Raw genomic sequence first — 26,794 nt, forward strand, 5'->3', positions numbered from 1 at the left:
TAATAATTTTAATAATAATGATTATTCAAATTCTTTGGAGATCCAAGGATGGTGAAATAAAGTTTAAAATTTCTGTTTGAATTTAAAAACTTTAACAGAACAGCCATCTCAGACTGGGTTTGGCAGTTGCCATAGTTTCCCTGCTATTTATAGAACACATTGTCTGCAGTGAACATGAGAGATGTGCATATTTATTTGCGCAGACTACATTTGTAGCGAAAGACTGATATGAAATCAATTGCTCTCCATACCATACAATACAGAATGGGTCTCCTCCACACTAGTAACAACAGAAGTCACATAATAACTTACACTGTTTTCATTTTATTTTTTCCTTCTACCATCCCAGTGTCACTTTGAATCCACTGTGTCACAGCATTCAGAATTATTGGCACTCTTGCTAGGGATGATGCAATGATCGGGGACCATTCTTCATTTCGTTGTTCTCGTGACAATGACAATAAAGTTTCTGATTCTGATTCTTGGTATAGACAAGCTGAATATGCGACAAATAAATCAAGTAATTAGCTATTCCCTTTACTGAAAAAAATAAGAAATATTGCATCAGGAGTTAAATTCACCTTTTGGGAGATTTGAGTTATAAAATTGTTGGCACTTTGTTTTGCATGAATCTGCCTATAGTGAGATTTGACCTTTTTTTTTTTTAACTGCTTTAAGTTTTACCCCATAATGTTTCAGTGTAACTTTTTTTTTTACTAACTTTGGATTGCTTTATGCTAGTAGCAGCAATTGTGGCAGATAATCTATTCATAATGATAAAGTGAGCAAATTTTGCAAACACAAAGTTGGGTGTGGAAAAGTACATAGCATATAGCTGCTACTTGGTCTGTTTATCTTTGTGAATCATCTGCACCAAATGCCAATAATTCTGCAGGGCACTGTATATACAGTTCAGTGAAGAAGTGCATTATTTTTATTTAGGCATTTAAAACAACAGCACACATTCTTCATTACGATTGAGAAAAGGTGGTGGATAGAGCTGAGCCTTGCAGAAACCAACATCCCCTGCTTCACTTAACTTACTTCGAGGCGTTACAGAATTAGCCTCAATAAGAGCTCGATGTGATGTTTCATTTAGGAAAACAAATGTTTGATTTATGATTTATCTTATGACTTTGTAATTGAGAGTGAAGCTCACTGTCATCTGAGTTTCACGTGAAGTCTAACCTAACGCTGTGGTTATGTCCGGATCAATCTCATTGTGCAAGCCCATGCTGAGAGGTTTCACGGATAAAAGTGCTATTATTCTGCTGACCTAATACCCTGTCTGTCAACCAATAAACAAAGATTATAATCTGGCAGCTCAGAGTGCACTAAGAACCTTTTGCTTGAGCAACACAATGATTGCATGTGTTTGTGAGTGTGGGAGAGAATGGGACGGGGAGAGAAGAAAGTGTGCACATTGCACATCTCAGCATCTTTAGTTAGAGTAGAGAGCACAGTGTCCAGAGTTCAGCCTGAACTCGCCAGCATCATGTAAGATTATGTGAGAGCACGGTGGCAGAACGAGGCATCTTGGTCCGCTTTGTGTGACCGCTCTGGCTGTATGTCTGGCTCTGGGTTTTGTTTTCCTCTCTGCAGGCTGGTTGGTTCATGTCAGAGATCATGGTTGCTTTGGCCTTTCCAGCTTCATTAAGGGCTCTGTGGTGTCTGAGTCACTGTGGTGCTTTCTCTCTCGTGGAGGCTCAACTTTGCTGCATCGTGTCCACGAGGGGGAGCGCATGTACCCACCTCTGGGAAGCGCAGGGTGATGGGAACCTGAGAATTAAACACACAGCGGCCTATTATAAAAACAAATGCAAATTCTTTGCTGATAAAAAATACAGATGCAATGTTTTGCCTCATATGGAATCCAACATATCTGTCATGTTTGAGCTTAAAAATGCAACAGTCTTCATGTTGACGAGCATTTGTATAGATAGCTTTACACCTGCTCAAAAGATATTAGAAACTCAACACTACAGAAGCAACAGGAACCTTGCAGGATACAGCTGCTGCTTGTTTTTCCTCTCAGCCATGAAATCCTTTAATCCATGCTTGTACAAGCAGGCTGCACATATCAGCAGTGTATAAGTGGTCCAGTTTTTTGTTCATTATAGACTATTGTGAAAACAATAACCACCTGTCAGGGTTGTTATACTGTTTTCCCTGTTTTAGCATTTTCTGTAATCCAATCAATTTGGAGTATTGCTTGTATCATTTTTTTTCACTTTTGAATAAACTAATCAATAAAAAAAATTGTATTACTGCTGCAACTCGCCTTTATATCAAGTTAGTTGTTTTTTAGTATTAGCCATACGAAGATGTTTCCATTTCACACCATTTGGTGGCGATGTTGCCCCTACTAGGAAGATAACAAAGCAGCATGGGAGACTGTTAAAGTGACAAAAAGCTGAAAACTGGCCATCTTTGATTTCATTTCATATTGATCTGACATGATTGATGGCGTTTCCACTGGGTTTTAATTAGAGGGACAGCAACCTTCTGAGCACTGGAAAGAGTTTTGCTGACAAGCAGCTGATGATTGTTTGTTGTGTTCAAGTAGATCTATAAATGTTTGTCTAATAAGTCTGGTATATAAATATGTAACTGTGTAATACATGCACAGTAAATCTGATCTGCATTCCTTGTGTGCTTTGCTCAGAAGAAGCGGATGAAGATGAATACAGGAAAAAGCTGAAAGATACACAGAGAATAATGCAGAACAACGCTTCTTAAACACAAAATTCTCCTGCATGTGTGAAGGTACCAAGAAGGCAGCTGCAGCAAAACACTAAAATTGTACAGTTTGAGAGAATGGTTGGTTTTTTAAAGCCCTTAATGGTTTTTCGTTTGTTTGTTTTTTAAAAAACATTTAAAGGTTGAATTGCATTTAGTGAATCTTTTGACAAAACAAACAAACAAACAAAATGAAAATCACATATCAGTTTAAATTTGTATCATATTTGCTACAACAGGCATTTTATTTATTTATTTATTTTTACAATTTATTCCTTAAAATTGTATCATGCATCAGGAGGAAAATCACACCGATAATGTAAAAGTCTCAAAAACTCACAAAAACTAGTGCATCAAATGATACATTTGGCTTTAAAGGGTTAATCCTCTGCTCGCTAATTCCAGCACAGCCCAACAGAGTTTGGGAACTATAGGGCAAGAATTTATCAAAGATAATGATCTGTTATGTCATTTAAAGCACATGGCCTAGAGTTCAGCTCACTGGAATCTGACTGTGCAAATTTAAGACCGTGAATCTATGAAAAGGTGTTTACAAAATGGGTTGTGACATAAAAATGATCGCTGAATGGCAACAGACAGCAAGCTGCCATTGCACTGTGTGGATTTACAGGTAATACGTTTCACATCTCAACCTGTGACTCACTGCAAATTTTGTGTCTTTGAGAGCAGAGGGGAAACGCCTCCTTTGACATGATTGATCTGGGTGTGGCATGCATAATTGGGATCGTCTGCACTGCAGCACATGAACATATCCTGGGGCCCTCTTGGTGTGTGGGGGGTGGGGTCCTATTATCACTCACAGTTTCTACAAAGGATCTGGCAATGACATGATCCCTAACTTCCATTCCACAAAATATTTAACCCACAGCTTTTAATACCATAATATGCAACAAAAATAATACAAATAGACACAATGTTTAATGATTTAATGTGCAGTAAAAGAATGATGGGAGGCCACAGCTATGCCTGTTGTTGTTTTCCAGAGATATGGGTAAACTTTATGCCTCATCAAGCTCAATTGAAAGAACAAAGAGCAAACCTGCTGGACATCAGGCTTTTGTTCGTTGTCTCTGGCGCTGCTCTAGAACGTGACGCTTGATGAAACAGTAACTATGAAGCTGCTCAGCTGATCGTGTTTGGCAACATTCAAACTGAATGCTTAAAAGAACACACACGATAGATTGAAGTGAAAGAAAGCAGCTTTTGAATGTTGAAAAGGTAAACATACAAAGAAGACAGCAGAGAGAAGAAAACAAACATGCTGCAGACATACAATAGTCATATGAAAGAGGAGTTACACAGAACATGATAAGTGTTTAAATGCCTTTTGAAGGACCAGGCCTTGTTTCCAGCAGGGGGAAGTGAATTATTCAAGAACCTACATTTAGCTTGAACTCGGTCACCCATCTTTTGCTCCTCTCCTCTACTTTGCTTCCTTTAACTGCTTCCTTAGCTCCTACTTGCGCTCAGTAGTTTCCCATGGAGGCTTATGCTCAGGCAACATAGCTCAGTGCTACCTGACCCACATTTGCAATGCAAACTTCACCAGTAAAATAATTAAATCTAAGTCTCAATCTGAGGTCACCAATGGCTTTATGGGGAAAACTTGGTCCACGTTTGCTCAGTCTCACAGCCTTTAGCGTGTTTTGTTTTGCCATATGTAACTGCATGCTTTCAGCAGGATTGTTAACAATTTATTAAATTATAATTTGCATAAAACTACATGGCTGAATCATGAAGTTTTTAGGGAATCGATAAACAAATACACTGGTCCTCAAACTGGATGATTCCTACTATTGTCCTATTTGATTATGTCATGTTGTTTAAATATATATCTTTGAATCATTTAATAAAGTTATTCCTTATTAGAAGCTGTACTCTATTACCTTAGAGTAATTTAACCAATTTAACATTTTAGCTCATCTTTATGTGTTGAGTTTTCATACAAACTCACAAGAATAGCAGCTTGGTGCACTGCCCTATCTGCTGAGCTGGACACAACCCAATTTTTTATGACACCTGAAATCATACAATACAAGCCTGAAACTGCACGAAACTGAAGCAGACATGGAGAGAGGCAGACAATGGGATTAGAGATAAAGATAACCTAGAGCACAGAAGAGAGGAGGACTGTGTGAAAGATTAAAAGAAACATTGCTACAAGCAGAGTTTTTTTTTTTTTTTTTGAAGAAACACACTGCACAGAATGAAACAGTTTATTTTGGAAAGGTTAAAATCTTCAGACAAGTAGCGCCTACATTCTCAGACAGCTGAGCTATTTTTATTCATGATGATTATACAACTAAAAGGACACAAGTGAATGAGATGATTAGTTTAAAAATCATTTATTGTGTGCTAACATTTAATCATTGCTGGGATTCCTAATTGTTTGTATCATTAACAGCAGGATGCTGAGTGGCAGCCATAACAGCTGGTTGGATTCTCTAAATACTAAGGTGCTTTACTGCTTCCTTTATTGCCTCACCCATAGGACACACTAGACCAGGGGTGAGCAATCTCAGTCCACGAGGGCCGGTGTCCCTGCAGGTTTTAGATGTGTCCTTGAACCAACACAGCTGATTTAAATGGCTAATTTAGCTCCTCAACATGTCCTGAAGTTCTCCAGAGGCCTGGTAACGAACTAATCATGTGATTCAGGTGTGTTGACCCAAGGTGAGATCTAAAACCTGCAGGACACCGGCCCTCATGGACTGAGATTGTCCACCCCTGCACTGGATGGTTCATAAAAATGACCAATAAACTGACTTGCTGATATATTTTGAACCTTCTACAAGAGGCTGTTGCACCTGGTAAAACCCATTAAAATATGAACTATGAACATCAAACTGCTGTAAAAATATGTAGATTTACATAGATTTACATAAAATCTCTAAATCAAGATTATGAGATAAATTAATTGATCAAAGTATGTTCTATGGCTGTGGTTCCTTTACTAATGTCTATTATTGGTATTGCTCGCCTTTAAGGTTTCCAATAAGTAAAATTTGACAGGGATAGGCTCCAATTGGATAAATGATGGATGAAGCAAATTTTTCCTTCAGAGACTGAAGCAGGGATCTTAAAGGTTAAAATTCCCACTTTTCTAATTAAGTGATATTTTTTTACCAAAGGTTCTCATTTATATGACTTGTATGAAGCAAGTCTCAGAGGATGCTGGGGCGAATTTAGCTGTTGTTTTGGTGTTAAGGAATCTAGCATGAGTGCGGTTAAATTCTCTTTCACATCTTTCCCTGATGTCATACAATCTTCCATCAAGGTCAAGGAAAAGCGTTTAGAAAAAGGAACTCATTTTTAGATGCCATGACACAATCTTAATGAGCAACAGCTGACAAGTTGCTTGGCTGCTTGTTCTCCTGCCTTTGCACTTTCGTCCTGCAAGCAGCTGTGGCCTTTTACTAACAAGAGGAAAGTTAGTTAGATAGTTCTGAAGAGGACAGCTACAGTGGGGCAAAAAAGTATTTAGTCAGCCACCGATTGTGCAAGTTCCCCCACTTAAAATGGTGACAGAGGTCAGTAATTTGCACCAGAGGTACACTTCAACTGTGAGAGACAGAATGTGAAAAAAAAATCCATGAATTCACATGGTAGGATTTGTAAAGAATTTATTCGTAAATCAGGGTGGAAAATAAGTATTTGGTCACCTCAAACAAGGAAAATCTCTGGCTCTCACAGACCTGTAACGTCTTCTGTAAGAAGCTTTTCTGTCCCCCACTCGTTACCTGTATGAATGGCACCTGTTTGAACTCATCATCTGTATAAAAGACACCTGTCCACAGCCTCAAACAGTCAGACTCCAAACTCCGCCATGGCCAAGACCAAAGAGCCTTCGAAGGACACCAGGAAAAGTATTGTAGACCTGCACCAGACTGGGAAGAGTGAATCTACAATAGGCAAGCAGCTTGGTGTGAAAAAATCAACTGTGGGAGCAATCATCAGAAAATGGAAGACATACAAGACCACTGATAATCTCCCTCGATCTGGGGCTCCACGCAAGATCTCATCCCGTGGGGTCAAAATGATCATGAGAACGGTGAGCAAAGATCCCAGAACCACACGGGGGGACCTGGTGAATGACCTGCAGAGAGCTGGGACCAAAGTAACAAAGGTCACCATCAGTAACACACTACAACGGCAGGGAATCAATTCCCGCAGTGCCAGACGTGTTCCGCTGCTGAAGCCAGTGCATGTCCAGGCCCGTCTGAAGTTTGCCAGAGAGCACATGGATGATACAGCAGAGGATTGGGAGAATGTCATGTGGTCAGATGAAACCAAAGTAGAACTTTCTGGTATAAACTCAACTCGTCGTGTTTGGAGGAAGAAGAATACTGAGTTGCATCCCAAGAACACCATACCTACTGTGAAGCATGGGGGTGGAAACATCATGCTATGGGGCTGTTTTTCTGCCAAGGGGACAGGACGACTGATCCGTGTTAAGGACAGAATGAATGGGGCCATGTATCGTGAGATTTTGAGCCAAAACCTCCTTCCATCAGTGAGAACTTTGAAGATGAAACGATGCTGGGTCTTCCAACATGACAATGATCCAAAACACACCGCCCGGGCAACAAAGGAGTGGCTCCGTAAGAAGCATTTGAAAGTCCTGGAGTGGCCTAGCCAGTCTCCAGACCTCAACCCCATAGAAAATCTGTGGCGGGAGTTGAAAGTCCGTGTTGCTCGGCGACAGCCCCAAAACATCACTGCTCTTGAGAAGATCTGCATGGAGGAATGGGCCAAAATACCAGCTACTGTGTGTGCAAACCTGGTAAAGACCTATAGTAAACGTTTGACCTCTGTTATTGCCAACAAAGGTTATGTTACAAAGTATTGAGTTGTATTTTTGTTACTGACCAAATACTTATTTTCCACCCTGATTTACAAATAAATTCTTTACAAATCCTACCATGTGGATTCATGGATTTTTTTTTTTAAATTTTGTCTCTCACAGTTGAAGTGTACCTCTGGTGCAAATTACTGACCTCTGTCATCATTTTAGGTGGGGGAACTTGCACAATCGGTGGCTGACTAAATACTTTTTTGCCCCACTGTAAAAGGATCATCAAATGTGATACACATGTAAATTTACCATCATTTAAATTTTACCCCCCAAATTTTAAATGCTGTGAACTTTCAGTGACTATAAGGATTATGCAGGATTATCTTATATTCTTCTAACCACATGGATGTGTTCATTTATGTATCTACCCATTTGATTTGAGTCAATGAATTTGAACAGTTTTCAAGTCCTTTTAGCTGATTTTAAAGAAGTGCACAACCATTTTATGTGTAAACATTAAAATACAAGTGGGTAACCACATGTGACTATTTTCTCTAATTCTACTCCACTAACTCTCCAGGTCTTAAGATATTAAAGTCAAAAGTGTGTAGATGCAATTCTGCCCTGTCATACTTTTTCATTTGTGTTAGAGCACTATAATCAACTGATTTATAAGTTGATTATAGATTATCAAGTAGCAACATGAAGACAAAGTGACAATGCAAAAGGGTTGTTTGCATAAACCCATTGGATTATCACATCAACCTGCAGCTATGCTCAGCTCTTCGAAGCTTCATAGTTTATTTGAGGTCACTGTTTTGCTGTCCAAGAGGGACCCGCAACTTACTATTGTGCCATTGTCAGCAGCAGCAGCAGGCAGCTATTTGTAAAAATCTTCTACAATCCACTGTACTACACCCGTTCACCATTCAGCAGCAAACAGAAAACAACTGATACCATCCTAGGGCCTAGCTGAGACCTACAGCGGTACTAAATGAGAGTGATTATTAGACTTCAACAAAACTCTGAGCAAACAATAAAGATCTGTAACAACTGGGTGTAAAAAATAAGATGATAATAATGTGTTTCCGTATAAAGCCTACAACCTGCTTCATCGTCAGTCAAAACATTAAAGTTAGATTCTGCTGTATAACAGCTGTGGCTGGCTGGTGGTTTTCTATTACTGTTTGGACCGGATCCAGATGTCCCCTGGAGTTTCTCCCTATGTGTGGAAGGCTGCTGTTTACCTCAGCTGTCAATGTAGCTGAGAAGTGTCCACCTTTATTTGTTCTGGAAGATGCTGTAAAACCATGTGAAAGGAGTCTGATATGCTCCCTTCTGACCAATGACTGAGGTGAATTGTTGAGGATATGTTAAGCCAGTGGTTCCCAAACTTTTTTTGCTAGGCCCCCCTTTGTTTTACAAGAAAAATGTTCGCCCCCCTGCACAAACACATCCTCCAACCACACACACCCATATTTTGTTTCCAAACTCGATTGCGGTTTATTTCACACCTCAAACATTTAGTAAATAATTAAGCAAATACAAGTAAACTGCAATAAATTACAGGTAGTAATAAAATCCACTACTAACTCTTTTATGCTATAGCCACACCTACACGGGTATTTTTGAAAACGCAGCTGTTTCGTCCACATGTAAACGGCGTTTCGAATCACCGAAAACTGCGATTTTTTAAAACTCCTTACGTGTGGACGAGGAATACAGAATTCGTCATGCAACGTCAATGGCGTGTGCCTTTTTTCACGTCAGGCTGTGTGCCACGTTATTGTTTACATGAGATGAATTACAGAATGGCAGATAGAGACAAAATACTGCTAATCTTACTATCTTCAGGTTTTACATGCTTACATATACACACGCAGTTACTGTCCCTCCATTTAGAAAGGCAGAGGCATCACAGTGTAATTATTTTACATGTAGTTGTTTCAACATTGCCATCAATACATTTGTCTCTCTGTGCAAAATGGGTTCAAAAACATAAACAACAGTGGGATACCGAGAGCCCAGCGCTGCTCCCGACGCAGGGAAAACCAATTCTGCAGGGGAGACCTACCTTGGCACTTATGCAGGTGAAGCCAAAGGGAAGATATGCTTCACCATATTTTCTAGTCTTTGGCTTGGAAGGAAGTTGGTTTGGAAACATATTTGGAGATACTTCATCTCCTGCTTTGCGTTTGTGTGGGAGCCCCATCAAAAACCTGTCCACTATGCTAGCAGTGCCCAAGTACTCTTTTTTTGTTTTGTTTTGTTTTCCATACCGTGCCCCCCCTGCAATGGCTCTGCGCCCCACACTTTGGGAACCTCTGTGTTAAACTAAGCGCTACTGTTTTTGCCACTGTTATCGACTTAGCCTATGTTAGCTGCTGCTTGCTGGCATTAGTGAAACTGTCTTTGAACTAGATGTAGCATCATTTGACTCTGATGCTTAGTAAATAAACTCTCATGAGATGTACTGTAATCAAACTGTTTATCAGAGGGAAAGTGATTTTTAAGCCACCTGAAGCTAATGTTACCTAGCTTAATGTTAGCTTATAACCAACTGTTGTTGCTGTTTAGTCAGCTCTTGTCAGCTGTCCCAAGAAGGGAAGGTCACATGTGTAAGCTGCTGCCAATTAGTAACTGTGACAACATCAAGAATAAATAAATCCAAAATAAATTTATGGACATTTTCATGTGTTAGAGTCTTGACTACAGTGCAGGAGAAAAGGCTTGAGGTGGGAAGAAAGAGAACATTTTATTAAGAAGCTGGTAAAAAGCTCACTCCTTCTCAGTTTGGACCTCTTCTTTAAGAATAAAACATAGCTCTGTTTTAGTAACCACTCTAATGTTAAGCTTAAGTGTACATGGGAAGGAGAACTAGGAATTCGAATACATGAGGAGTCTTGGGAACAGGCTATAGCGAGGGTATGATCTTCCACCTCCTGTGCTCGTCTTGGACTTATTCAATTTAAAGTCATACACAGGGTGCATTTCTCTAAGTCTAGACTTTCTGAATTGTATCCAGAAGTGGAAAATAAATGCCATGGTTCTCCTTGTCACCTTAGCCACATGTTTTTTCTGTGTCCTGAGCTACAAGGTTTCTGGACAGGGTATTTTGCTATTATGTCAACTGTTCTTGGGGTAACTCTTCATCCTTGTCCTCTGATTGCTGTATTTGGGATTCCTGTTCGCTCACTTACACTTGATTCCACACAAAAGGATATATATATATATATATATATATATATATATATATATATATATATATATATATAAACACCCAGCACGCCCCTGCGGGCGGTTTATCCTTCAAGCTCGGGTCCTCTACCAGAGGCCTGGGAGCTTGAGGGTCCTGCGCAGTATCTTAGCTGTTCCCAGGACTGCGCTCTTCTGGACAGAGATCTCCGATGTTATTCCCGGGATCTGCTGGAGCCACTCGCCTAGCTTGGGAGTCACCGCACCTAGTGCTCCGATTACCACGGGGACCACCGTTACCTTCACCCTCCACATCCTCTCGAGCTCTTCTCTGAGCCCTTGGTATTTCTCCAGCTTCTCGTGTTCCTTCTTCCTGATATTGCTGTCATTCGGAACCGCTACATCGATCACTACAGCCGTCTTCTTCTGTTTGTCTACCACCACTATGTCCGGTTGGTTAGCCACCACCATTTTGTCCGTCTGTATCTGGAAGTCCCACAGGATCTTAGCTCGGTCATTCTCCACCACCCTTGGGGGCATCTCCCATTTTGACCTCGGGACTTCCAGGTTATACTCGGCACAGATGTTCCTGTACACTATGCCGGCCACTTGGTTATGGCGTTCCATGTATGCCTTGCCTGCTAGCATCTTGCACCCTGCTGTTATGTGCTGGATTGTCTCTGGGGCATCTTTACACAGCCTGCACCTGGGGTCTTGCCTGGTGTGATAGACCCCAGCCTCTATGGATCTTGTGCTCAGAGCTTGTTCTTGTGCTGCCATGATTAGTGCCTCTGTGCTGTCTTTCAGTCCAGCTTTGTCCAGCCACTGGTAGGATTTCTGGATATCAGCCACCTCCTCTATCTGCCGGTGGTACATACCGTGCAGGGGCCTGTCCTTCCATGATGGTTCCTCGTCTCCCTCCTCTTTCTTGGGTTTCTGCTGCCTGAGGTATTCACTGAGCACTCGGTCAGTTGGGGCCATCTTCCCAATGTATTCTTGGATGTTCGTTGTCTCATCCTGGACTGTGGTGCTGACACTCACCAGTCCCCGGCCCCCTTCCTTCCGCTTAGCGTACAGCCTCAGGGTGCTGGACTTGGGGTGAAACCCTCCATGCATGGTAAGGAGCTTTCTTGTCTTTATGTCAGTGGCTTCTATCTCCTCCTTTGGCCAGCCTATTACCCCAGCAGGGTACCTGATCACGGGTAGGGCGTACGTGTTGATGGCCCGGATCTTGTTCTTACCATTCAGCTGACTCCTCAGGACTTGCCTGACCCTCTGCAGGTACTTGGTGGTTGCAGCTTTTCTAGCGGCCTCTTCATGGTTCCCATTCGCCTGCGGGATCCCCATGTACTTGTAACTGTCCTCTATGTCTGCAATGTTGCCTTCTGGTAGTTCAATCCCCTCAGTTCTGACTACCTTCCCTCTCTTTGTTACCATCCGACTACACTTCTCCAGTCCGAACGACATTCCAATGTCATTGCTGTATAGCCTGGTAGTGTGGATCAGTGAATCGATGTCTCGTTCACTCTTGGCATACAGCTTGATGTCATCCATGTACAGGAGGTGGCTGACAACTGCTCCGTTCCGTAGTCGGTATCCGTAGCCAGTCTTGTTAATGATCTCACTGAGGGGGTTCAGGCCTATGCAGAACAGCAGTGGGGACAGAGCATCTCCTTGGTAGATCCCGCACTTGATGGTGACTTGTGCTATGGGCTTGGAGTTGGCCTCTAGTGTTGTACGCCACATCCCCATTGAGTTCCTGATGAAGGCTCTTAGGGTCCCATTGATCTTGTACAATTCTAGGCATTCCAGTATCCAGCTGTGGGGCATTGAGTCATAGGCCTTCTTGTAATCAATCCAGGCAGTGCACAGGTTGGTCAGTCTGGTCTTGCAGTCTCGGCTGACTGTTCTGTCTACCAGTAGCTGGTGTTTTGCGCCTCTGGTATTCTTGCCAATTCCTTTCTGTGTCCCGCTCATGTATTGACCCATGTGCCTGTTCATCTTAGCCGATATGATGCCTGACAGGAGCTTCCATGTAGTACTGAGGCAGGTTATTGGTCGGTAGTTGGAGGGGACCGGTCCCTTCTTGGGGTCCTTGGGGATCAGGACCGTCCGACCTTCAGTTAGCCATTCCGGGTGTCTCTCGTTAACTAGCAGCTGGTTCATTTGTGCTGCCAGATGCTCGTGGAGTGCAGTCAGCTTCTTCAGCCAGTAGGCGTGAACCATGTCGGGCCCTGGTGCTGTCCAACTCTTCATACTGGAGACCCTTTCTTGGATATCTTCCACTGTGATGGTTACTGGACCCTGTTCAGGGAGGTCGCTGTGGTCTGCCCTCAGATCCTCTAGCCACTGAGCATTGCCGTTATGGGTTGCATCCTTCTCCCATATGCTCTTCCAGTATTGCTCCGTCTCCAGCCTTGGTGGTGCTGTTCTCTTATTGTTCCCTTGCCACTGAGAGTACACCTTTGCTGGTTCTGTGGAGAACAGCTGGTTTATTCTCCTGCCTTCTATCTCTCTGGTGTACCTCCTCAAGCGGCTGGCCAAGGCTGTGAGTCTTTGCTTGGCAGTTTCCAAGGCCTCAGGTATGGACAGCTTGCTGTATTTCTTAGGCACCTTATTTGTCTTACCTTTCTGCAACTCCGTTAGTTGGCTAACCTCCCTCCGTGCTACTTTGATCTTGCCCTCTAGCCTCCTTCTCCATGGAGGGTACTGCCCCTTGTCGCTGTTCAACTTGTAGCCAAGCATCTCACTGATCACTGCTGCCGTATTGTAGATCAGCTTGTTAGTGTCGGTAATCGTGGTTGTAGGTATTGCCCGTAGTGCTGCATTAACATCATCTAGCAGACCTTCTGAGGGTACTTCACGTAATCTTGGTAACCAGCTACGGGGGATCCAGGTTTCAAGCTTGGCCATGATCCTATTTTTCAGGTCAGTTCCTCTCACACTCAACGATCCTTCTCCTATCGCACTTGGGGCTATGTACCCAATCTCGGGTGGGGGTGATGATATCGCCCCCCTGACCTGGCGTCCTGACTCCTCCTTGCCGTAGCATTTGTGTTGTACCTCGTCAATCTCTAGCTGTGAGAGCAGTCCCTTCTTTCGAATGTTGGAACACTGAGCTACTAGTTGTTTCGCCGTCATTGTGGATGTTGGGTATCGAAGAATCCATAGGTCCCTCATCCTATTCATGTAGCCCCTTCCGCCGGGGTTACTTGTGTAGTAGCATTCCAACAACGCCCTGTTTTCGTCTCTTGCCCACTGATGCCCACCGATGCCTTCCAGTTATATATATATATATATATATATATATATATATATATATATATATATATATATATATATATATAAAGTTTATTTACTTAGGAAAATGAAGAAAGGTTGATTGTATTTCGGTAACTGCAAGTACTGTTGTTTTCTTTTTTCAATAAAAATATTTTCAAAAAAAAAAAAAACATAGCTCTGGTCCTTCACATCTTGACTCTGAAAGGTGCTGAAGGCATTAAATATCCTTCCACAGCACACCAAAATCTATGGCTTCTTTTCTCTGGCTTTGTTGTACTACGTATGTGGCCGGCCTCTTGCCACATACATTAAACTCCACTGGGAGATCTCCTTCCTGGCCATTGTATTCAAACATGGCAACTTCAACAAACTGCAAACCCAAACCTATGTATTTTTAATAGATTAACTATAAGTTTAAGATGGTGCATCAGTTTTTTTTGGATGATGCAATTACACAATATTATATGCATATTTATTATTACAGCATCCTCTTTTTTTCTATTAAAAGCCTAAATAAATTACTGAAATTACTAAATTATTAAATTTTTTCCATCTAGCTGAGTTGCTACAGTGAACCATGAGAATACAGTTATCAGCATACCATTACATACAGCACATAAAACAGAGTGGATTTACTAAAAACAAAGGAAAAAGTCTATTTTTGGACATAAGATGTCCCTGCAGTAACCACTGTATCTCAAATTTAAATAAATGACTACAGAGCTGGAGGCAGCAGTATATAGCACAGATCCCACTGGGGCTATAACTCACACTTAACACACTGTGTCATGATATAGAACAGTAGCAATAAACAGAAAATAAAAATGAAAGAGGTTAATGCTGTTACTGTAGGTGCCTATAAGAGTGTACATGTCATATCATCACCAGCACTGCTGTGTTACGGTGGATTCAAACAGGGTCAGCACTTTATGCTAATATGTGTTCAACCTTCTTTTAGGTACTCTTGGACAAACAAAGAATGAACGCCCCACTGTCCATGGAACGAAAATAGACTGCTAATGTTTATATCAGACTTTTAAATCTTAAGCTGACAAAAACCTATAGTGCATGTTGAGACGCTCAGAGGACAAAGTTGACTTTGCATGTGCAGCACGCTGCTACCTATGGTGTTTTTTTGTTTGGTTTTTGCACAACAGCTTTTTTGCACCTGCTGCTATGACAGCGAACCGTCTCACCTCTTTAATACGCACAAACCCCATGTGCTGTATTTGACTAATTTGGCTGATGTGGGGTTGAAGTGATGCAGCTCCAGCCCTTAATCACTATAATCAATATGAAATTCTTTCCTCTCACTGTTAGGCGACGTAAAAATGGAAATTAACCAAGTTAAACTGCCCCTTTTACTTAACCACTGTGACACTGTGAAATATGTTTTTAATGAGTCTGTGAAGGAGTCACATGATATTTCAAATCGTTACAGCTCAGCAGGCTGTTTTAGGACCCTGCTGAGCCATAATGATTTGAATCTGTCTCTTGCACACACACGGTCGTGTTTCCATTACTTCAGAGGACTTTACATTGACTCGCATTCAGTTCCTGGAGACAAAGGCCTGTTTACTGCTTGCATTGACCTAATCTTACTCTACCCTTATACAAGGTCTTACAGTACTAACACTGATCGATTGATTTTGTTGGGGCTTGTTGATGTCAGATCAACAATGTTACTGCGTAAACAGGCGCATGTCCCCACAAAATGAGTAACACAAATACACATTCTGTCTCTCTTACGCACACCCTCCACCCCCACAAAATGATTGCTTCTTTACTTTTTACACCCACAGTCACTAATCTGGGAAATGCTTCCCTCGGCAATCAAGCTACAGGGAAAAGAGTTGCAAAAAAGTTTTGCGCCTTGCATAAATTAAAATCTGTGCATGGAGTACAAGATATCTTAAGGAGATTGCAGAATGAGGATAATCAGTTTTTGTATGTGCCGTTGTCTCAGCAAACCTTGAGGAAATATAACATATGGTGCAAAACTCTCATTTCAGGGGAATGGGGAGTGCAGAAGTACAGTCTATGAGGCAAAACAGCATTTGTACAAATCCAACACACTTGAACCTTGATTTAACATGACTATCTTTACTCTTCAACACAGTCTGAACACTCCTAGGTAAGGTTTCTTGTAATTTCTCTTTGGAATCAATGTCATGCTGAAATATGAAACTGCTGCCACTCAGATCCTTTACAGATGATATTGAATATTAGATCAAAATGTGATGGTTCTTTTAACCACTGGTGGAAATGCAGTCCCAAACAATGACAGCACCTCCACCATGTTATACAGGTGGCTGTAGACACTCACTGTTGGATCTCTCACTTGACTGCTTCAGACATATTGATAACAATTTCATATTTGGATTCCTCACCCCATCAGACCTGGATTTCCAGTCCAGTTCTTGTATTATTGGCATACCTCATACCTTTCTCCCTGTTTCCCTTCCTAAAGAATGGTTTTTGGATAGTTCCCATTCCACTGAGAGCATTTCTGGAAAAGCTTCATTGAATAGTAGATGGATCAGCTGTAGGGCCATGTTTCTCTCAGTCTTTGCTGGATTTCCCATCATGTTTCTTAAAGACACAACTTTCAAATAATGTTCATCTGCCTTAAATAGTTTCTTTAGGCCTGCCACTTCTTTGGCCCTCCACTTGTCTAATTCCCTAAACATTTTGAAAGGACACACCGCACATCGTGTTGAGATATGCCAACATGGTCAGGTACAACGAATGTTCTGAAAATTAGTGAAAAAGCAACTCAAAAATAAATAAATAAATTGAGAGACCTTGAGACAGGCGGCACAACTATTGCTCAAGAAAACTTTATAGAATTACAATAAAGTCTGTTTCATCAAAGGCAAATATAAATAAATGAGGGGTGACTTGTACACTCCTGTAATAGTCCTGGTTCTCTTTACTTTCATGTTTTAATGATCAGTGTTTATTGCAACATATATATCTAATCTCAGAAATCCTTACCTGCTGGGGACTCATTGTGGTTTTCCTCATCAGAGTCAGCGAAAACTTCAGCTAGCTCCTGGTCAGACATATCGGTAAGTTCAGTGAGATCCAAGAGGTCAAAGTGCACCTCTAAAGAAGAGACACTGCTCAACGGTTCTATGAAGCAGAGAAATAAAAGAGTCCTTTTAGTCTGGAGAGAAAATGGGAGATTAAAATCACTCATTTTTGCTCACAGTGCAGAAAAAAGTGTCTCTTTCAAAGAAGTAGGAGATAAACTGCATATATTTCAACAGCTCAAGTAAGGAGCTCTTGAATCTATTGTACTGATAATCAGATCGATACCTGGCTCTTGCAGTGCTATTGTAAAATCGATTTCTTTTCTGCTCCTGCATCCACTTTAATCTGTACAACTTGTACAGTGCTCTCTATTACAGAAGCATTTCACATACTGTACATTTCCTTAAATCTGTGTCTGATTTTGATGCTTCATTCAGTGAATTCCTCTCTCACCATGACGCCCCTTGTGTTGACTCAGGAGCTTACTGAAGAAATGAAACAAGAGCTCTGTAGAGATGAAAATAGCCAGATCTTCATTTTTTTTTCTCTTGGGTGTGTTGCACCTGTTCTTTTCTCCACAAGCTTGTGATTCTTCAGCAGGCCATTTCGTCCGCTGCTGCACAGAACCGGGTGGTATTAATGTACACGGGGTGTGCACCCAAACGCCTGACTCAGCTTTCCAGTCAAAGTGCCTCCAAAGGTGAGATTTTAATGTAATGTATGCAAAGTCAGATTTATTCAGAGATCTAAATAATCTTTGCATAAAGTGCACCAAGAGAACATCTGCTTGTCTCAGCATTACCCAAGTTAGGAAACAATTAGATGTAATTGAGCAGGACTAATCTAACAGTATAGTGAGAAAGAGGTCTCTGGTGAGGCAGACTGACGTGTGCTTGCATTTCCTTATCAATCAGTGGGTGCTAGCCTTACATGCAAAGTCCTGACTAAAGAACATCATTGGCTGGTTGTAGCGTGACTTGTAAAAAAACGATGGGCTCCATGACAGGTTGTTATTATCCCGTGCTGTTTGCGTGCTATTTTCCAGGCAGTTTAAGGCACTGTCTCAGGCTGAAGCAGCTGAAGAAGCAGAGCCCACTCTCCTCCTGCTGCTCCTTGTCTGCTGCTATATTTCATTTAATTCATCATGGTCCTGATAGAGCACATATTGATTTTTAAAAGACTATTTATTATGCCAGGGAAGTAGCTGTGTCATTTTTAAGATATAAGAGAAACACTCAGCAGAAATCCCAAGAGGAATGAAACAGGAAGCTGTGACAAAGAGAATATAAATATAAGTAACTGAATATAGTAGACATTTGAAATATATTAAGGATTCAGCTAGCCAGCTTCCATTATCACTCCATTAACCACCACAGTACATATAATTAAAACAGCCACAGAAAGACTCAGCAGAGAGCTCTCAGAACTTCACATCCAAAGCTTGAAGGTCTCTATTTCTGCTGTCTGGGATTGGTTTTAAATAAGCACTAAAACATACAATAACTGTTTAAAAAAATCATAAAAGTTCTTTTTTTCATGTCTTTAGGTTGATTCTTGTGCATGTTTCTGAATATATATTATGTTTTCTGCAGGCAGAAAGGTGCTTGCTACAGTTATCAGTATTTTTAACTGCATTTTGGGAGGTAAAAAACTAAGGCAGTGAAACATGAAGAAAACTGTGGGGGAGGAGATGAAGAAAGATGAGGGAGAGGCAGGGCGATGGGAGAAGAGGGAGCGTTAGGTAAGGAGCTAAATCTAAAATAATAAAACGGGTATGGCGAAGAAAGAGACAAGAGGGGGAAATGAGGCATTATGTGAAACAACACAATACCTCCTTATAAGTTCTGTCATTATTTTCAGCTGATAAGGGTTATTCCCTTTCTATTGCGCTTGCTTTTAACCGCCTCTCCCCCATCTCTTCTTTTTCCCTTTTCCACACCCTTTCTCCTTGAATAATTGATCAGTCGGTTTCCAGTCCCAGACAGACACGCTGAAACAACTGCCTCCAGTTCAAAAGCCAATCAGTGGCACTCTGAGAAGTCAGTGGGGAGAGGGGGAGGACAAAAAGCAAAGACTCCTGTGCATACAGCAGATGTAAGAGACGACCATTTCTTGGCCGGTGGCCCGCACATTCACATTCATTCATTTTGTCTCCTTCTTCACTAATACTATATTTTTTCATCACATGCTTGCAGTCCATGTGTGCAAAACAAAAGTCCCCTGATTTCAATAGAACCTCGCATTTAAAAGTCTCATTTACTTCAAGACAACATGACTATTCAGTATTCTCATTTTTCCTTTTTCTTTCCTCTCTTTACAAGTATAAATGTACAGATAGGTTCAAATGGAAGAGCAAAAATAGGGAGAATGGATAAGAGGGAGGGTTTCACATTTGGGAGAAGGGATCAGAGAGTGGAATGGATGCGCCGTGCATCTTGGATCTGTATAATCCCCTTTCTTTCCTAGCCTATCAGGGCTCTGAGGTCATCAGTTCAGCCTGAGCAGATTGTAATAATAACTGAGACCAATGAAGTGAATAAGACTGACACCAGGCTAAGCTATTGAGATGTATATATTAAACAAAGAGTGTCAAAAATTTCTATCATGTATATAATGCATTCTTTTTAACGGATCTGAATGTTATTGATAAACATGGCCTAATGTTGTTTACTTATTTTCTGTTGGATTGCTTGTTAATGAATAAATGAGGTGTAAATGCTACACACATAGCAAGAAGAGTGCTTCACTAGGGGATGAAATCCAAATTAAAACACGCTGGAAACACAGGAAAAAGAGCTAAAATACCTCATCGAAACGATTCAAACGCCGGCCTCTGCAATAGCCCACACAACCAGAGTAAACCAACATTTGCCTACATTTATCTAAATATCTTTTCCTTACAGGATGTTTTAATTTGAAGGACACAAGCTGAATTAAAATCCTAATTAAAATTCCTTTGATCTTACCCACTTTCTCCTATTAAAGAAACTGATAGTATGGGCGGTTGCCATAAATGTTTTATTTCTTTCCATCCATGCAATCAGAGTGCAATTGGTTTACAGTGCGGCTTTCTTTGGCTTTGTATTTATTTGTGGATGTACTGCAGGGTTTTTTTTTCTTACCACCTTAGTTCCTGCAAACCAAATGATCTTTTCTGGGATATTAAGATGTTTGATTTTTTGAGGCTGAGCCTAAAAATAAGCCTTGCAGATGACTCAGGAGCAAACTGCAGCTCTAGGAGATTATTTGTTTCTGTGCCATTTTTGGATGACGTCGTGTTCTTTAGCACTTTAGCGTTAATGAATGACTCTCACTGATCAGAAGGGTAATCTCGTTCAAATCAGACTCTAAATGTTTTGGAAACATTTCAAACCACCAGTCTAGGTTTCACTCTCTCTCCATAGACTCTCTTGCCATAGACTATTAAGCTGAGCTGCCAGGTAGCGCGATTATGTCGTGGGTTACGTTAAATCAGAGAGACACCGAAATTGGCCTGTGGATGAGGTGTCTCCTTGAAAAAGAGTTCAGTTTGTGAAGCAGAAAAAGGCTGCCTTGTCATCCATGTAGCTCCTGTATTCGTCTCTGTGCTTTTGTGCCTTGGGAGTCTGGCACTTACAGAGAAGCCTCTGTATGAGACTGATGCACAATGGGTCTGTTCAGTCGAGGCTGTGGTGCTTTGAGAATGTTGGACCAGAATACATAAAACAGGCAGTAGTAAATCCAAAGGGATCCATATACCTGGACTTGACTAAAGAATGCTTGTATAATCCATAATTACATGTGTGAAGTATGTATTAGAGCTCCACAGATATGTTAGTATGGGATTGTTATTGTGTTATGATATCAATCCGTGACCGGCACTGATAAAATACATTTTCACAGAAGAATATCCTCTTCCATCATTACTTATTTTCTTCATTAGAGACTATTGATCAGGTATCTTGCTCAAGGCTTTTCCCATTTATAATTAGCCTGTAACACCTCTTTACTGCCAATGAATATTCATCACTATTTCATTTTGCTAAAATAACCCACTCTTTATACTATCGCTTGTACTCACGTCTCTTCTCGTTGATGTGCAGCAGGCTAGCAGTGTGCCCTGACAAGCTGCCCTCCTCCTCTGCTAATGGGTGCTGAAACAGCTCCTTGGACAGGTCACCTGAGCTGGAGGGCTTCAGCAGCTTCTGGATGTCTTTATTGGGCTCTGTCATCCGATGAAAACCCAGAAAAGGAGATTGAGCATAAAAGAGAGAATTAAAAGGAAAGCTAAGGAATTTTAAGCCTCAGGTAAATATTAGGTATGCTTTATTGTTGCTAATCAAATGCAATTTAAGGCAACACAATAATGCAGAGAAGATGTTGAGTAATGAAATGAAACAAAGTACTCAGAAATTTTCCAGAACTGAAAGAACTTATTATTTGCTCCCATGTTTGCCATGTTTAGTGATAATCCTCCTTGTATAACCACTATTATGTGTTTTCCAAATCAGACACCAGCTGGCCATTAATCCCAAGCTACCTGCGTCACCTTATAACGCTCAAGCATCTCAGCTGCTTGTCTTTTTGTTATATAATGCAAAAAGTTCTTCACAACATCTATGCAGCCTACGCATCAGTGTCAGTTTAGTGTTTAATGGTACATGTCTGTCATACACAGTTAGATGCATACATTTGTGTATAACCACATATACACCACTCTGTGTACCACCACAGTGTTATTTAAACCAAACAGTCACAATTTGATTAAAGTCAGTTTTTCAGCTTTAATTCAAGGAGTTTAACAAAAATAATTAATTGCTTAGGAAATCAGTGACTTTTATGCACAATCTTCCAACTGAAAGTAATTGGACAACTGAGTGAACTGGGCAAGCAGTTTAATGAGGTCTGTTCCTTTATTATTTCATGACATATTAAGCTGATAGAATATATCAGACTGATTCCAATTGTTTTACTCGCACTTGTTAGGGTTGTTTATTGTTTTTGGGATGGCGGATTGGCCAAATCAACAATCTGCTACATTGTTAAAAGGAAGGAATAACAGGTCATTTCATCAACACCAAAAGGCCTGAACGATCAAAGAAGTGAAAGAGCACTAAATTGCACATAGATCGAATTATCTCCACCTTCACACCTTCACAACATTTAAGCAAGTTGAGAAAATGTCTACAAGAATCTGCACAGTCCTGGAAAAAATTCGTTGAAATGATTAACTTATATCGGAATGATGGAGAATATCGAGAAGGAAAGAAAGAGCTCGTGAGCTGAAGTATAACACATTATCTGCCAAGTATGGTGGAGGCAGTATTTATAGGCAGTATGGCATTTGCATCTATGGCTGAAGGCAGAGAATCCACAAACAAGGAACAGCTGAAGATGGCTACAGTAAAAGCCCAACACAGCATTTCAAGAAAAGAAAAACAGCATTTGGTGATGTCCATGGGCTACAGACTTCAAGTAGTCACTGATTGCAAAAAAATATTTATCCAGCTATTAAAATGAATATTCTCATATTTAACATTTCTCCAATGTTGCCATACTGTAGTTCAATATCCAAAAATGTGGAACTACGTATCTATAAGAATGGCTATAATTCCTAAGCAGTTAATGGAATACTTTTGTTAAACCTCTTGAATTAAAGCATGTGTGGTTCCTTTCAGTGAGATTGGTGTTGGCTTTTTACAGATCCCTAATTCATCATTTCTGCTTTACAATATAGTCACTATTACAAAAGATAATGCATTCTAACAGCCCGGTCATGTTCCCAAAAACATCTCAAACATCTATTGAAAACAGTTCACAGAGGCCATTAACAAAATCTGAAAATAGTAGAGACTTAAAATAGCATTCTTCCACACTCAGAAGCATGCATAAAATCTAAATTGGTTAAACTTGATCAAGGTTAAATTTTCACCTGTTTGGCAGAGCTGAAAGCACAATGCAGTATGTGAGGAGACTAAATGAGGTAAGCTGCACATTTAGTGACAGGAATAGAGAGCGTAACCAGTATTCCAGACACCGGTGGGAGTTTAAAATTATACAATAGTTTTATCAGATAAGTAAACTTTCTGATCACCACTGCTGTCATCTGGGTAAGCTCTTCCTTCAGATCGGTGCGCTACAGCATGTGCATATATTATTCTAAGTTGTAACCCAAAACATGTTTTGTGAAGTCACAGTGACCTTGAACACCTAAAAAAATCAACTTCCCCGACATACTGCGTCGTGAGATTGCGACAGCTGATGTTGCCAAGGAGACATTAACCATACATTTGAAAGTAAGGGGAAAAAAGCTGAAAAGAAGAGTCATTTGTTTATGGCGCAACATGTAGCAATAACTTTGGCTGCATTTGATGATAACATGCAGAACAGATGCAACTTGTGGGAGTACAGCAGCTTCCTGGTGGGCCTCACCAGATGGTCTGTACCATTTCTGCTTGCAGTATGTTCAGACTTTGGAATTTCTTATTTCAGATGAAAAAAATATGTTACAGCCAAGGTGAAAGCAGAACGTGATGGATTTTCATTGCAACCTAAGACGCAAAGTGTTTATCGCCAGCTATTGATTAATTTCCCCAGTGAGGAACCACACAAACTGAAACACTACACATTTACCCCTGTTGTTATAATGAAATGTTTGCTCAATATTTTGACTATAAACAGCTCTGGTTTCTATTTCCTTCAACGAACATTTGTTTCCATCCATCCATCCATAAGGAAATGTTGCCTTTTAGATAGAAGATACATGTAAGACACCAACAAATACATGTGTGTGTATGTATAGGCTTGCATTTAGCATTGTAGTTAAAAATGACTGTCTCCAAGGTGCAATATTAATCAGTAACAGCTGAAAAGGTCTTTATTGGAAGTCACAGTATTCTTTGCATATACAGTTAGGCACTTTGCACAGATGGTCTGATCTAGCCACCAACTGCTACAATGTCTGTGAAGAAGCCCGAGTAAATAATGACAATGTAAGTCAGTGCTGTTAAAAGACAGCCAGTCATACATGTGCCCTTTTTCAGGATGCCACTGACCCTGTCTTGAGCTGTCAGCCATGACTGTCTATGAATCAGCTAACCCGAGACATGCAGACAGATGGTGGGAGATGTAGAAACAGAGCGAGGGAGGTTGGTGGGATGGTGTACTGTACGACTGCCAAAAGTTGAATCAAATTCACAGCCTCGGTGTAATAAATCAGTTGCTGTTTGACTGTGTTGCACTGGCAGGAAAAGTTAACATGGTCTATGACCTTGCCAGGTCATTGTGCTTGCTAATTTCTCTCTGTCTTACATCCCATATATGCTCTACTCATATTTTACGCTACACCCGCAGTGGCAGATTTATATAAACATTACTCCCACGGGGAAGTGATTATACAGAGGATGATGAATTTTTGGCTGAATTGAGAACACAGTTAACATGGTTTACAGTGTTTTTAATGCAGTTTCTTTTAACATTATTTCTCATCCTTATAGATAAGACAAAGGCCTTTTTTAATAAGCTGTTACTGTTCTTAATTCAGAATCTCCCTTCATTCAAAGCAGTTGCTGTGTTTGCCACATGATGCCATCAAAAGGTCATGCTTTGTGACCCACTTCTGTGATACATCACAGTAATGATGTTCACTCTAATTCAATCACATCTTAATGGACAAATATGATCATTATTTGTAGTGGGCAGGTAGCTCTGGCAGATAGCATGAACATGCACTGCTGAGATAAAAACAGTGGTACAGGGATCAAGGCCAGGAAATGGCATTTTCCATTTAAAATGTAATTTCATTCAGTACTGCTGAAAATGCTCTTATAGCGACATACTTTTACTTAGTGGACCACAGTGGATAATAAATCAAACAATCAAGAAGTGATTGAAGTGTAAATTTTAAGCTTCAATTCAGAGTCTCAAAAGCAATAAACTGACTGAGAAAAAAAGTTTCATGGACAAGTGAGGCCTGTTCCTTTGCAATTCCATGACAAACAGATAAAATATAGGGAGGAGAAACCCCTTACAACATCTAGTCAAGCCAAGGACGCTCTTGAGGATGCAGGTGTATCATTGTCAAAGTCTACAATCAAGCGATGCCTTTATGAAAGCAACCACAGGGTTTATAACAAAGTTCAAACCACTGGTTACACTTAAGAACAGAGAGGTCAGATTCAGTTGTGTCAGAAATCAACAGATGAAACCAAGACTCACTTGAATCAGTATGATGTAAAAGCATGGAGAAGGAGAGAAACACCTCATGAACAGAAGTATAACACATCATCTGTCAAACATGGTGGATGTAGAGTTATGGGAACGGGCCACTGGTGTTTACTGCTGATAGAAGTAGCACAAAGTACCAGGATGAATTATAAGGTGTACAGGGCTATACTTTCTGCTTAGATAAAAACAAAACAAAACACTCCAACACTTTTCCTGGCTGCAAAAGCAACCCAGGAGTTTTTCAAGACAAAGAAATATGATATTCTTCAATTCAGAATATCCTTATATATTCACACAACTGAGCACGTCTTTCAGTCCCTGAAAGCACAGACCCTCAAATAAGCAGCAGCTGCCGGTGGTAACAGTAAGGGTCTGGCAACATTGGTTCTAAACTTCAGGGACTCAATTACTGCAAAAGATTTTCTTTCACTTATTAAAAACAGTCCTTACATGTTATGTCAGTTTGTCCAACTACTTTTGAGCTTATTAAAATTGGGGACTATGACCCTCCAATAGAAAAAAACAAAACAAAAAAATAATCCTCAATGGAATACCTTAATCAAATCCGTTCATTTCAAGCTGAAAGTCTCATCATGTTTGTTTGATTTAAAATCCATTGTGGTTGTGTACAGAGACAAAATTAACAAAATGATGTCATGTCCAAATATTTATATACCTGACTGTATATTATCAAATTACCATTTTTATATTTTAAAAGAATATTTTAACAAAGTTGCCTGAAAGAATCACCAGAAAGTATTATATGTATGATGAAACAAGGACTTTATAAAGTTCATTCATTAAGGACATACATAATGTATGAAAATAGGGCCCATGGACTTTCACAAAATCAGACACTAAGGAGAAACCAGCTTCCAAAAACCTTTAATTACTTGTGGGACATACTAAAACCGAGCAATATACACTGACAGCTACAAACACATTATCGTATATTATGTGCAAAAATATTACGGCTCTAAATAGTAAAGCTTTCCTCGATTTCTCCAGGGTTCCACTATAAAAGCGATACTGAAAATTATAGAGCAACACTGCTTGTCGCTCTTCATACATTATGAGAAGTATTCTGTAGTTTTACATTTATTAAAGTTAATTAGTCCCACGAGGAGACTTGAATTAGGACTTCATCCCATCACCCCTGTGAACGTACTGGCACTGAAGCCCAACTCAGTGGGTCCACGCAGCGGAGGCTTCTCTGGATGGCCTTTACGCAAAGGCCATATGCCTCTACTATTGTTCTGTAATTTTCAATCAGAGCAGCTTCAGCATGGTTGACCTACAGTGAGCATTAACCTGTATAATTAAACAATAGATTAAACACGAAGCAGTGAACCCCCTACTGCTGGACGCCGGGGTGATGAGAATGAGCAGAAGGGTCACTCCTGTATATAAACCTCACGCACTATTTCAGTGATTAACTCTTTACAGCAGAAGAGTTGCTCACTCGTGAGATACAAGCATTAATCAGAGAGATCGGGCTCCGGGCATGTAGCAAGTCCCCAA

The 26,794-nt window shown here is 40.5% G+C and overlaps 1 protein-coding gene across 1 annotated transcript in view; it reads right to left on the reverse strand.

The window, feature by feature from the left end:
- Positions 1-173: 173 nt before the first annotated feature.
- dbndd1 (dysbindin domain containing 1) overlaps positions 174-26,794 on the reverse strand; it is a 27,220-nt gene continuing 599 nt past the window's right edge. The window contains exons 2-4 of the mRNA XM_026169599.1: positions 21,129-21,272; positions 17,030-17,167; positions 174-1,779 (exon numbers count right to left, since the gene is read on the reverse strand). Of these exons, the coding sequence (XP_026025384.1) occupies positions 1,625-1,779; positions 17,030-17,167; positions 21,129-21,272 (437 nt within the window). The 3' untranslated portion in view covers positions 174-1,624. The remainder of the gene's footprint in view (positions 1,780-17,029; positions 17,168-21,128; positions 21,273-26,794) is intronic.

Source organism: Astatotilapia calliptera, chromosome 1, assembly GCF_900246225.1.
Source record: "Astatotilapia calliptera chromosome 1, fAstCal1.2, whole genome shotgun sequence".
Taxonomy (NCBI): Eukaryota; Metazoa; Chordata; class Actinopteri; order Cichliformes; family Cichlidae; genus Astatotilapia; species Astatotilapia calliptera.